This window comes from Sitodiplosis mosellana, unplaced genomic scaffold (assembly GCF_009176505.1).
Source record: "Sitodiplosis mosellana isolate CC-2019 unplaced genomic scaffold, AAFC_SMos_1.0 Smas_scaffold_2671, whole genome shotgun sequence".
Taxonomy (NCBI): Eukaryota; Metazoa; Arthropoda; class Insecta; order Diptera; family Cecidomyiidae; genus Sitodiplosis; species Sitodiplosis mosellana.
Window position 1 is genome coordinate 976 of NW_022597913.1, and position 13,788 is coordinate 14,763.

The window sequence follows — 13,788 nt, forward strand, 5'->3', positions numbered from 1 at the left end:
AATGACACAATGAACAATTTAATTTCGGTTATGTGTTGCTCTCTATATGTTTTATATGCTGTGCTCTCTGTTCGAATGTTCGATTTATTTATAGAATTTTCTTACTATATATCGATTTTGGTACTTACCTTCAGTTTTTGACTTTGCAACAATCAAAATGCTATAGATTTGGGTTTGTGCAAATTGCAAACTTCTCGCTTGAATCAAAATTGCTACGCATCGCATATAAAAGCCTTTGACTTTTTTCCACGTACCAGCTGAGTTAAGCGCTTTGTTATTCTTTATGAGGATCATAAGGTGAGCGAAATCGATTCTGACTATGCAAGATGGCACTTTAATTAATCCTTTGTGTGATGCACTAATCCTTATAGGATTTTGATTGCGATTGAGCAGATGGAATATTAGATCAAGGTAGTCACTAATACTGGGAGATTGACCAAATGTACGGACTGCGGCATTGATGAGTGCAAAAGACATAAAATTTGCTGAATGATACGGACAGTTGAAAACCATCAGAGATAACAAATGAATACAGAAGTATACTGCCGGAAAGTTTGTTTCCTGGGCGTGCTATAAAATTGAATTGAAAATACATAATGACTTATAATGAAATCAATACAGAAGTGTTTCGTCTAGAAAAAATTGAGAAAAAACACTTTACCAATTTTATGAACAAGGAACCAGTGGCGTCACATCTCACTTTGAATGTTTTGTTCCTCATCCAGAATCAAACAATGCGGTATCGCCTAGATATATCCATTGGATATTTCTGCTAGACGGCATATTTTGTTCCGTTTGAACAAACGTTTCGTTACACAGTGACGGTGTCGCGCGTGACATACACAGAACAGAGCGCATTTGAGGACGCTACCATTTGTGTGCCCGCTGTTATTATGGCATCAAAGACTTGATCGCTCATGTATTTGTATTTGCGACGCCTCCTCAAATGCGCTCTGTTCTATGTATGTCGCGCGCGACAACGTCACTGTGTAACGAAGCGTTTGTATAAACGCAACAAAAGACGGCATGTCTAGCAGAAATATCCAATGGATATATCTAGGCGATACCGCATTGTTTGTGCAGAATGCATGAAACAATTTTGTTTGCTCTGGAGTACAATAAAATACGTGAAATGGCTTCGAGCCATGGCGTTGAATGCAGTTTTTGTATAAATTTGATTCCGACAAATAGTCTAATGCTGTGATTGGGCAGTTCGATATTTTTTCATTCAATCTTTGTCGATATTGAGCGCAACGAATCGCATTCGCAGTCATAACTCTTGAAGTCGGTGCCGTGAACATTTTTGTAGTTTCTTGAAGTACATTATGTCGAATTGATGTGGCTGTTTTATTTCGGTGATAAATTTTCGCCGCTGCTTTACTTGTTAACTTCACTGTTTTTGATTTCTTTTTGTGCTTTTTGTTGTCAATATCGTACACTTGAATATTAATGCTGACCGATTGGTCGTCGTCGTCTGGTTTGTTTTTCAATAAACCAACGAGAATGGCAGAGCATGTCTTGTATTTGCCTTCGAATTCGAGGAACTTGTTACCAGATAAGTAGCACTTGTTTCTTTTAAAAGTCCAACTGCATGGAATTTCATCATGCTTTGCAATTTCATTTGCGAAAACATTTGTCCAAAGCCCAGGCTCGAGTCTTAAATATTTTCGCACTCCGGTCTTGTGCGAGTCCTCTTTTTTTCGACGATATGTATTTCCTTTGGCGCAATTGTGCTTTTGATGTGAGTTTTATTGTAATTTTTTTCCCACTTTTTCTTTCACTTTTCTTTCCATTTTCTTGTTCACTATCATAATCATCACTTGTGGCATCGGCTGATGTTTCAAAAGAAACATTTTCAATGTTTTCATCGTCACTGTCTCCAGTATTTACTGTTTGACTTTTTTCGGAACCACTTCAAAGCAGCTGTATATACCCAAGCGAAAGAGTACGATTTGGCTCTATCGTGACGATACATTTCATCGTGGAATAGCGGCTAGCGCATGTATGCAACACTTCTCCTTTCTCACTGCTGCTATGTTAAACATGCTCCAGGGCGCACGCATACAGTCATGTATCGGTGTGCGTGAACCGTTTACTATGTTTAACATAGCAGCAGTGAGAAAGGAGAAGTGTTGTGGCCGCTATTCCACGATGAAATGTATCGTCACGATAAAGCCAAATCGTACTCTTTCGCTTGGGTACTGCTTTATTTGATTTTTTCACCGAACACTTATTATTTAATTCCAACCAAACTTTATTTAGAGGTGGTAATAATTTGTCATTGCAATATGTAATTACATGGGTTGCAATTGTTCTAATTCAAGACTCGCTTTGGTCTTTGGCCTTCCAAGCGACGACATCTCGTATTCGAAGCCAAACTGGGAATGAATCCCAATTTTCGAGCGAGACAATTTTGACGAATACTCATTTTGTCGATGATGCAAAAATTATCTGATGATTTTTGATTAATCAAATAATGCAACGCAGACTTCGATTAAGCAAACAAATAATAAATGTTTACCTTTTATGCCAAGAACAGTATCATACGAACGGTAAGTATATAAATGAAAATAATAGAATCATCACAATCGATATAGTCTTCTTTTTCATAGAAATTCTGCTTATTTCTCAAAATTATTTCTCGGACAAAGTCGAGCGTTAGGGTGGGCACCATACAAAGTGACGAAAATGACATGGTTTCAATTTTGAAAATTTTGGTGCTGGGCTCAGGATGCAGCACCAAAGTCGTGGTAGGTGCCAATCGACAGCACTAAAGTAGCACTAAATGATAGTACTTATGATCAGCCAGCACTAAATTGGGGTGGGGCCAACGACATGGAGCTGCCAAAAACGCTTCACCAGATTTCGCAGTTGATGATTGAACATCAATTAATTTCGAAACAATAAAATCTGCCGATATATCCTGACCACTGGATTGAATACTCATAATCATAGGTCGATAATCTTCGGTCAAACCGGCTAACAGAATGCATCCAAGCCATTCTTCGTTCACAATGAAACCAACACCGTTTAATTTGTTCGATGCCGAAATGTTTTTGTCTATGTATTCCTGCATACTTTCACACTCCTCCAATCGTGGCATTGTCAATTGAGCCAATAATGCTATCTTACGTGAAAGGCCTCGGTCTTCATACAGTTTATTCAAACATTCCCAAACATCCAAAGCACTTTGACATTTATTGATGTGTACATAAAGATTTGATTCAATGCTCAAAATTAATATGGCCTTTGTCTTCGCAAATTTATCAGGATCCGTTTCTTGCTGGAAGGGAAAGCGTTTAACGGTTCATTAAGTACGAATCCGTTCAACTTCGAACACTTCAACTACAGCTACCTACTACAGCATTATACATCGATTCAACACATATCCTGTCAAAACCTCTTACACCAGACTTTGCAAATAATTTGTATACTCGATCGTATCATACACTGTTTGATAGTAGTGGAATTTATTTCAACGATACTGGGAATTCAATTTCTCATGCTGAATATCCAGGTGGATACTGTTTAGCAGCTTTTGATTTAACGCCTGATCTTTCATGTAACGAGCCCCATAAAAACAGGTACTTTAAGAGCTGAAATACGATTTTCCGAGCCATTGAAAAACACCGTTAACCTTATAGTTTTTGCTGAGTTTGATAATATTATCGAAGTAGATAATAATCGTTATATAATCTTAGATTATAGCAGTTAAATGGATACATTCACAATAATAATTAGTGTAATTAAGCCATATCAAAGGTTTAATTTCTTTAAAGGAGTGTTCCCGTGTGACTCATTGCCAAATAAATTTAGTTTACCAGCTATATTTGTTTTAGATTTGTCACCGTATAACGAACCAGGTTCGCATTGGGTATCTATTTATATCACATCGAATCATACAGCGATAATTTGTGACTACGAAATTGGTTAACTTTTCAATTCTATGGGCGCTACCATATTGAAAATTTACGTGCGATATGGTGCACGCACTCAATAGTTCCACTTGTTTTAATAAGGAATCTCTATAGGTGGCGCCATACCTCGAGCATGCTTTTGTATCTTTGCCAAAAATGGTTCTGTACTAAGCTGAAAAAACTTAGCTAACAATTTAAAATACATTGCGCCCCGCAAGCCATCTAGATGGCGCCACAAGAAAATTTGGTTCTTATACGAGGTGTATGCTCAAGATATGGGTGGCGCTGCTACATCGTCATTGACATCGAATCAAATATTGTCAAATATAATAACATTGTTTATATAGGCTTTTATCGCAGTACGCATCGAATAGAAATGCTTTTTATTTTGATAGTTTTGGTTTTCCGGTAAAGAATTACAACATATTGCGATTTCTCAGAGCACATTCCAAACGTGTCACTCATAATAAAATGCAATTGCAACACATTACATCGAACAAATGTTATTTTGTTGCGTGTTTGCTATAACAATATTAAAAAATTGTACTATACCTTCATTCATAAGTAAATTCTGTAAAAATTTATCAAAATTTATATATAAACGATATCGTTATACAGATATAATTATCCAAAGTGGAATAAATAAAACAGATTTGATTTGATTTTATCAAAAAATATTTATTTGTCTTTATTTGTGTTTACCATATTACATGATCAATAAAACCCATAAGGGCGTGTTTCTATTTTTCCACTACCTATTTGAACACGTTTTTTAGCTGTTATCTTATATCTGTAAATTACAGACTGTAATCCTGTGTTCCAGTATATATTTTATTATCACCGCTTCGCAGTATTGCATCGTTTTTCAAAACTATTACTCCACCTTGTTGGTTCAAAACCAAATATTTCATTGAGTCAAAATTAACGAGTTCGGCATTGGTATGATTTAGAGTAATGCCTTTAACTTTGCATACCACTTTATCCTCACCATATTTCGATGATTTTACAACAAATGTAAACATGTTCATGATTGAACACGGCTTCGGTTATATAGCTATTTTCACCAAAACCATCGACCAACGCATCGGTGAGGTCACCCAAATAATCACCTAGTGGTAATGGTTCCTCATTACCAGAGCAGGTGTTAATTACGGAATCGGTGTCATAATACAAACAACGAGTATGTAGCTTGTCCAAATACCCATATAAATGGTATTTTCGATGGAGGAGAATGGATATGAATAATGTAGTGGCGCATGTTAATTGGTTTGAACCGATGCAAACACAACGTGCTGTCAACGTGATGAGGTCTACACATCACAGCGTTGTTTACTTTTTTTATTTACCTCAACTATTGAGCCGCAAACACAATAAGTTGACAGAATATAGACAGTTTTACATAGATGTACCATTTTTTTCAATTTCACTATTTTTGTGCTATTTCTCACTATTTTGTCACTATTTTTCGATTTAAATTCAGCTAAATATCAGGTTAGTAGTGAACACTCGTGTGATATGAAACAAAAGAAAGAAATTGCGAGTGGAATTACTGAGTATGGATTTCTGATTTTTGTGTTTAATTCTTGAAAATCAGTCATAAGCATATATTTCAGATTTTTCGAAAACGAAAATGAATCGTATTCAATTCAATTCTCCACGGCGCTTCAGTTCTTATATGGCTAATAGTCAGAATGGCCGGGTAAGTTTTTTTCTATTTTTTATCTCAGTGATAAAGTGAAGTGAATCGAGTGTGTTTCTATTTCTGTGTGTATATAATAGAGCGTATTTCTAATAATTCATCTATTTTGCAGTGTTACGGTCAATTTGGAGGTGGCATGAATGGAAACGCTCAATATCCTAACAACAAAAACAACAACTCGGTATGTTTCACACACACATTAGGGTCGACCGACTTTTTGCATTCACATTAGGTTGAAATGATTTTTACGTATTATATTTACATGAAAAAAAATATTCATACATTTATTTTTCAAAAATTTCTCCCAGGGAAACGGGCGATTCAATCAACCGGCTCAATATAATGGCAATCAGTTTTCTAGTGGATATGGTCAATTTGGTGGCGGCGATAACATGGTAAGTGAAGAATTATTTAATTTATTGCATAATGTGTTTAATTTTGTTTGTTCATTTCTTTTCAGCCTAACAATACGTTCGAAAGCTTGACTCATAATTAAGCATGCCAGATCGCCCGGATTTATCCGGGTTTGTATTAAATGAATTCTAACTATTTTTTGTCTCGAAACTTTATTGTTGTGGAGTTCATATGGAGAGAGGAAGTTACAAGGAAGTTTTCTGCCCGATCAGATTTTCCAAAAAAGGTCCTGGAGCCAGGATATGGATTCATGAAAAGGAAAATGGTCATTTTCAGTACATTTTATTTTACGAAAATATTAATTTTCCGAGTTTTCCAAGATTTTCCAACCATTTTCATTTTATGGATGTATGATCATTAACTAAAAACGAATTCGTGAAAATTTTCCGGAAAATTTGAAATCCTGGAAATTTTTTTGAAAATGAGGAACATTTTCCAAATCGCCATAGAGGGAAAACGGAAAATCGCGGAAAATTGAGGTATGTCTCATTCGATCGGGCGGAAAATTTTATGGATCTGGCACCCAGAGGGTGAAAAAAACAACCATTTTCCTAGCCGTTTTCGAGATAAAACAGAAAAACGTGAAAAAATTCGGGTTTCGCCCGGATTTTTGTCCAAATTTTCTGGCATGATTACTCATAATCGCCTGGTAATGGAAAAAAGATATTTTCTAAACAACAGCAATACGAAATGGTTGTGCTTAGGAATAAAACCAGCAAGCAAACTTTTAGGAAATGATGCACCAGGATTTCAACTGGAAATACAACTTGGAGGCGGAAAAATGAGTGTAATGTCATTAGGAGGGCTAAATGGTCTCTTAAATTTGTGTAAGCAATTGCGAGAAATGGATGAATTACGTTTTGCTTTCCCTAAAACTGCTGGGCCGTATGCTGAAATATCATCACCGCCTAATGTTATTATTAATAAAATGCAAATGGGTGGTAGCTTGTTGTATTTTATGGAAAATGGAAACGGTGAATCGGGTTGTATTGCAATGGCATCAGCGATGGCGCTCATCATTGTTTTCAATGGTTCCAGACGTGGAAACTCGATTTAATGATGTGGTCCCAATGTGGGTAAATCATATGTTTATGTTTATGTGAAATGAATTTACACCAACGTTCCGTTTTTTCTTTAGTTAACCCTCTAATGCATACAACCGCCTCTAGACGGGCAACATTTGAACATGTTTATAACGTAAACCGTACGTCGGATTGTAATTCTGTCTACTACACTATCGCGCCGGAACGTTCCCTCTATAACTTTGACATTTGTGGTTCTAGCCTAGAACGAGCCGTTGCCGTGCTGCGATGACATTTGTGTTGAAAAACAACTGTTTTGCCGAAAGAAATTATTTGTGGTTTGTCTAAGGATTTTGAAAGTCTTTAAAAATGACATAGAGTATCCTGTTCAAGTCGGTAATTTTTTTTGGTGTAATTTCAAGTGTTTTCTTTCATGTTTGATCTTGGGTTTGTTGATTGACAATAATTTTACAATAATTATCATGCAATTTGTGAACCCCGTCTGAAGGCAGACTTATGCATTTAGAATGTGTAAATTCAAAACTGTGATAAATTGACTTTTCTTCAATGTTGTACGTACAATATACATTTTTCTACATTTTTCAACTCATTTTTAGCAAAAATGTTTCGTAGTGACGCTCATAGTTTGAATTTGGAGGCCGATGATGAGGTTTCGGATTTATTAGAGCAGTTTGTAGGCGGTGAATTTGATGATACAGACGAAGAAGATGAAGAAGCTGACTTTGATGGGATCGAAGATTTTGACGGCTTTGATGACAATTTTATGCCAAATGATATTGGTTTTGAATTGCCCCCAGTTTCATCCACCAGCACCGCTCCCGAACAAAATACAAGTGAGGGCATTTCTATTGAGTTTTGGGTAAAATCTCGACTTCATTGATGTCTGAATTTTTTTTATTGTGATCTATTTGTCCAGCGTACGAAGAAGTGTTTGTTTCAGTAGAGGAAAGCACAAATGTGCAAAGTACTTGTGGCACATCACATTTCATCGGTTTTATGGAATGATACGAAACCGGTTCGGTTGATCTCAACGTATGCCGGAGTGAAACCGTTTTCTGATGACGACAACGATCAACGTTGCAAGCCAAATCAATTACAGCGCTGGGATAAAGCCACGAAAACGTACATCTCAATCGATTGCCCATTGATTATATCAGAATACAATAAGCATATGGGCGGCGTGGATTTAATGGATGAGTTGATTGGTCGGTACCACATTCAAATGAAAACTAGGAAGTGGACGAATCGCATATTCCACCATCTCATTGTTGTTGCCATGGTCAGAGCATATCTTTTGTACAGACAAGTCAGAACTGACGATAAAATGGAACTACCTTAATTTCGTTCTGAAGTTGCTGAAGCTCTATGTTTGTTCGCTAGCGGTGCAATAAGACGTGTAGGTCGACCATCCAGTACTCCGAAGCCACTTCCAATGAAAGCAACGAAGACACAACTTCCCCTCGATGATGTTCGTTTCGATGGGTCCAATCACATGTACAAATTCATGGACCGCTGCGGAAAAAAGATGTGCAAAAATCCCGGCTGTAAATCGGAAACACAAGCCTTTTGTACAAAGTGCAAGCTGAACTTGTGCAATACCCCAACAAACACTGCTTCATCGATTTTCATACCCCAGAATAGTTTATTTTTCATCAAACACATCCATATCTTTTCAAATACGTTGTATTTTTCGTTCCAAAATATTATTCCGGTTAATTATAAGCTAAAAATGTGATTTCGACATTTTGAAATTATTACTGTTATTAATGCATAAGTCCGCCTTCAGACGGGTTTACATTTTCGCTATTTCTGAGCCAATCCTATGTTTTTCAGTGATATAAATATATTTTTAAGTGATTCTAGAACAAAATAAAGCAGGGAGAAAATTCCCAGGTCCCAGAAAAATAGATGCATTAGAGGGTTAAAACTCGTTTAACCCTAATCTACAGTCCCGGGTCTGACCAGACATATTTCGTTTTTAAACGTTAATTCAACACATTTCTAGTTTAGCTAGCAACTTGTGCTTCTCGGTAGCTTCCTAAAATTTTATTGGCTATCGATCTATGCAATAAAAAACTATCCTTTTCTTTCAAAAAAAGGACGAAATAAGGATATCCAAAAAATACACCTTATTTCACAGTCCTCGTGTCTGCCTAGCGGTCATAAGTCCCCACAATTATCCATCCATCCATCCATCCACGTGTGTGTCCATCCATCCAACTATGGACACTTTTTGAATGGATGGATGGATGCGTACGATGCATGGATGGATACTGATATACGATGGATACTGTTGGATGATGGATGGATGGTTTCATTCGATGGATGGATGCATCATGGATGGACAATGGATGTACTTTCACAAAGACAAAATGATACACTCAAACCATTCTCCGTACAAATTTTGAGTTATTCACTCCAAATAGGAGTAATACACAATGCACTCCATATCGGAGTAAATGTTCTTATGAGTGTATTCCATTGTGGTGTATAACTGTATATTCTATATCATAATGGAATACACTCATACAAATACTTACTCCGTTATGGAGTGAATTGTGTATTACTCCTATTTGGAGTGAAAAACTCAAAATTTGTACGGAGAATGGTTTGAGTGTATATATGACATTTTTATGTGAAAATTTGAGATTATTACTTTTCCGCAAACTTTGTTTGTTAGTCAAGTGGAAATATGTGACTGGTTTAAATGTTGAAAAAAGAATGGCTTACTATATTCAACGCGATCAATCAAAAGCAATGTGGAAAAAAGACTTAATTGAATACCTGCAAGCTCGAGTTGATGGTATTGCAAAAATAGAATTGTTAAAAATGTTAAAGGGGAAGTGGCCATATATTATTTACAAATTCTAAGAATGCCAATTATGCAATAAAATTATTAGACGGTGTGGAATTCAATGGTACCAAATTCCATTTTGAACCGTATGATTCTGCTTCACCACGTCATTCTGTTTCACCGTGCAATAATGAGATAACACCGCGCGAGATCAAATTCAAAGTTGGGGACAAAAGTCAAGTGATAGTCGTGCATATTCAGAGTACAGAAATTATTTACATCCAGAAGAAAAAAGGATTTGAACGGTTACGAAATCTGTACAAGCAAATGGAGCAGTTGCGTTTGAAAGCTCTTACCAATCCCAATCCAAGTAAGAATGATTTTTGTTTCCTTGCATAAAATGTATTTTTTAAAAGTCAGTCCATTCACTCTGCAGATTTGACCTTCTTGACGAATCGGTTAGTCTGTTCTTCATATTAACCATCCAGCCATCCATCCATAGCCGATTCGTCGAGAAGGTCAAACTGCAGAGTGAATGGATGGATGGATGGATGGAGGGACCATTTTATGACCGATTTTATCGCGTTTGAGATTTGACCTTGAAAAATCGTCATTTCCATCATCAATCCATATAAACGTGTCATTTTTTAGTGAAAATTTTGAAAAAAAATTCGATTTCAGATCAAATTTTGGAAAAGTGGTGGTTAGCAAACTCCCATTATTTTCGAAAAATAACAGAGATTGTGTATTTGCTGCTGAATAGGCCTGAGCTGAGCCAAATTTGCTAACTCGGGCGCCTGAAGTGTTATTTTAACGCATTCACGGTGAGATGATGTCACTGATATCAAAGAACCACGTATCTTCCCACCGTGAATGCGTTATCATCCCGGTAAAAAAAAAATTGTACTCAAAATTCCGTTTCTCACACAAATTTTCTAATTTTGACACAATTTTTCCGATTTTTGACTCAAATTTACTAAAAATGTACATGTACACTCAATTTTTTTCATTTTTGACTCAAATTTTTTAAAATCCCACACAAAATTCATTTTTTCCACTCAAATTGTGCAACTCAATTTTCTGAAATTTGACTCAGATTTTTCAATTTTTTACGAAAAAATTATTTTTCTCACTCAAATTTCTGATTCGCACATAAATTTTAGAATTTTGACTCAAAATTTATTTTTTCGACTCAACATTTATTTTTTTGACTCAAATTTACGAATCACACATAAAATTATTTTTTTGACACAGATTTCACAATTTTTCACTCAAATTTTTTCTTGTTCTATATTTTCGTTCCGATGCCTAACATATGTATAAGTGTTCAGTCCTGATATTTGTTGATGAACAGATAGAGAGAGATGGATTTTTGTATCTGAATTGATCACTTAGTGGAACCCTTGTCTATCTAGCACAACTGGAAAACTTGTGCTCGTTCAATGAAATTTCATTTCAAAGACAAATTATCATTCCATTCGAATTTGATCGATTTCTGGTGATAATAAGGAATGTTTGTTTAACTAATATTTGTATATTTTACATTCTACTGAATGTACTATGATTTTATTTTGTGTGCACAAAGTCGCGCACTATTCATTCTATATCAGAAATGCCGTACAGTGTATTTAGTTTACTTGAGTCTTTCTCTTTGTGGCGGAAACCCAGGAATCCATATGCGCCAAACGCAGAGTGGTGGAAGAGGAATGGTGGCGTTTGGCGCATATGGATTCCTGGGTTTCCGCGCGCTACGCGCGCGGGGAATTCCTAATGCCTCCCAATGAAATAACAACAGAGAATTTATAAAATAATATGTATAAGTTATATATAATATATGTGATGAAAATAGTTTTTTTGGGTAGAAATTTAATCAGCAGATGATTGTCCATCTACATTAAAATTTTGTTACAATTATTAACTATTATACTAGAATTATATATACTCCTATTATGTTAAAAATATATGAAAGAAAGTGAGGGATAGCTTTATAAAATGAGATAGAGGGGTAAAAAGGAAGCATAAGACCAGAACAAATGCGCTCGGTGTGAAGATCCTGATGCACCCAAAAAAGGAACCAGAACGGCGTGCGTGTTTTCTTCAAATTGAAATCATAATTTTAGTTTCAAAATATGGTCAAATATTAGTAAAATACTAATACTTGATATGAAAATTCATCTAAAGTTGTAACTAAAGATAAACAAAAAAAATGAGTGAAAAATATGAAATTCGTGTCAAAAAAAATAATTTTATGTGTGATTCGTAAATTTGAGTCCAAAAAATAAATTTTGAGTCCAAAAAATAAATTTTGAGTCAAAAAAATAAATTTTGAGTCAAAATTCTAAAATTTATGTGCGAATCAGAAATTTGAGTGAGAAAAATAATTTTTGCGTGAAAAATTGAAAAATCTGAGTCAAATTTCAGAAAATTGAGTTGCACAATTTGAGTGGAAAAAATAAATTTTGTGTGAGATTTTAAAAAATTTGAGTCAAAAATGAAAAAAATTGAGTGCACATTTTTGGTAAATTTGAGTCAAAAATCGGAAAAATTATGTCAAAATTAGAAAATTTGTGTGAGAAACGGAATTTTGTGTGCCGATTTGGGGCGACCTGAATCATACTATGAAAACCGGCTAATTTATGTTGAATTGCACAATGAGATGTGTTTGGGATCGCTCTTTTTGTAGAGGTTTCTTTGTGATAAACGCCGATTCTAATTTTATCATTAACTCGCGATAGTTCAAGATCCAAAAACGCGAGTTTTCCGTCACTTTCTTTTTCTACCGTGAAATTAATTGATTTTAGGTTTTCCGCGTATTTTGCCTAACTGATAAGAGATAAGCGATATCTTCCGTCAGGAATTTTGTAGGGGACCTTGAATATTACAACTTTACTGAAGATACCAAGCCGTTATCTCTTATCAGTTTCATTAAAAATGAGATGGCATGCATCACTTATTCACATACAAATGCATGTAAATGTATGGGGTCTGGCCAGACCCGAGGACTGTAGAATAAGATTTTAGAAAGGGACTGTAGACTAGTGTTAATAAATTCAAAAGATAAAACTAGATAACAAAATTACTTAACTAATAAATCGTATTCGAATGGAAAAAGCAAAATAAAAAAGGGCACGTGGTTTTGAATTTATACGGATAGCGATATTCTCGTGAATACGTGTGTTCGGTTGAGCGGTCATCTGATGATGATGAAGACGATAAATATGACGAGTAGTTCGTAACATTTTGAAGATCGATTTCATCAATAACATTCTTCAGTTGTCAAACTGTGAGGCGACACATCCGCAATTTCATATTTTTTTGAAACAATAAAAATAAAATCGATTTCATCAACAACAAGTGAAATAAAAATATTAGAAAGCAGTCATTGTTCATTCTCATTGTTTATTCTTCAGTTGTCAAACTGTGAGGTGACATATCCGCAATTTTATATCTTTGGACAGCACATTTTCCGCCATTTTGGAATTGAGCCCATAGATGACGCTTGAAAAGGTCAGCTCGTTTTTGTTTACGTTTTGGTTTTGCTGCAATTTGGCCTTCCTGGTTTTGTTCGATTGGATATTTTAGTGGATTTAGATAATTTATCGTCTATTTCAAACCCATTGAATGGATTTCTGTGAAAAAAATGAGTTTGTCGGTGTTTTTTCTATGATTTAAGAACCGGTCAAAGGGGAAATACAATTTGTGTGAATTTTCGACTATTTGGCCACTTATTTCAATGAAAATTACGTGAAAATAAATGTTTGCATTGAGCAATCATCTCTGGCAGTGATGTCAGCAATACAAATCAATTGTTTTAATTTGCGTTGGCTTTGGTTTTCTTCACTGAGTCAGTGTCAACGTGTTATGAATATTTGTCGATTCTCTCACTCTCCCCGATGCGTTGCAATTTCGCAATGTTTGTTT

General features: G+C 35.4%; 1 protein-coding gene across 1 annotated transcript; it reads left to right on the plus strand.

Annotated features, from left to right (window-relative positions):
- The first annotated feature begins 7,174 nt into the window (after positions 1 to 7,174).
- Positions 7,175 to 8,078, plus strand: LOC129571511 (uncharacterized). The gene is made up of 2 exons (XM_055451317.1): positions 7,175 to 7,906; positions 7,990 to 8,078. The coding sequence occupies exons 1-2, from the start codon at positions 7,675 to 7,677 to the stop codon at positions 8,076 to 8,078; spliced, it is 321 nt and encodes a 106-aa protein (XP_055307292.1). The 5' UTR covers positions 7,175 to 7,674.
- Positions 8,079 to 13,788: the final 5,710 nt, after the last annotated feature.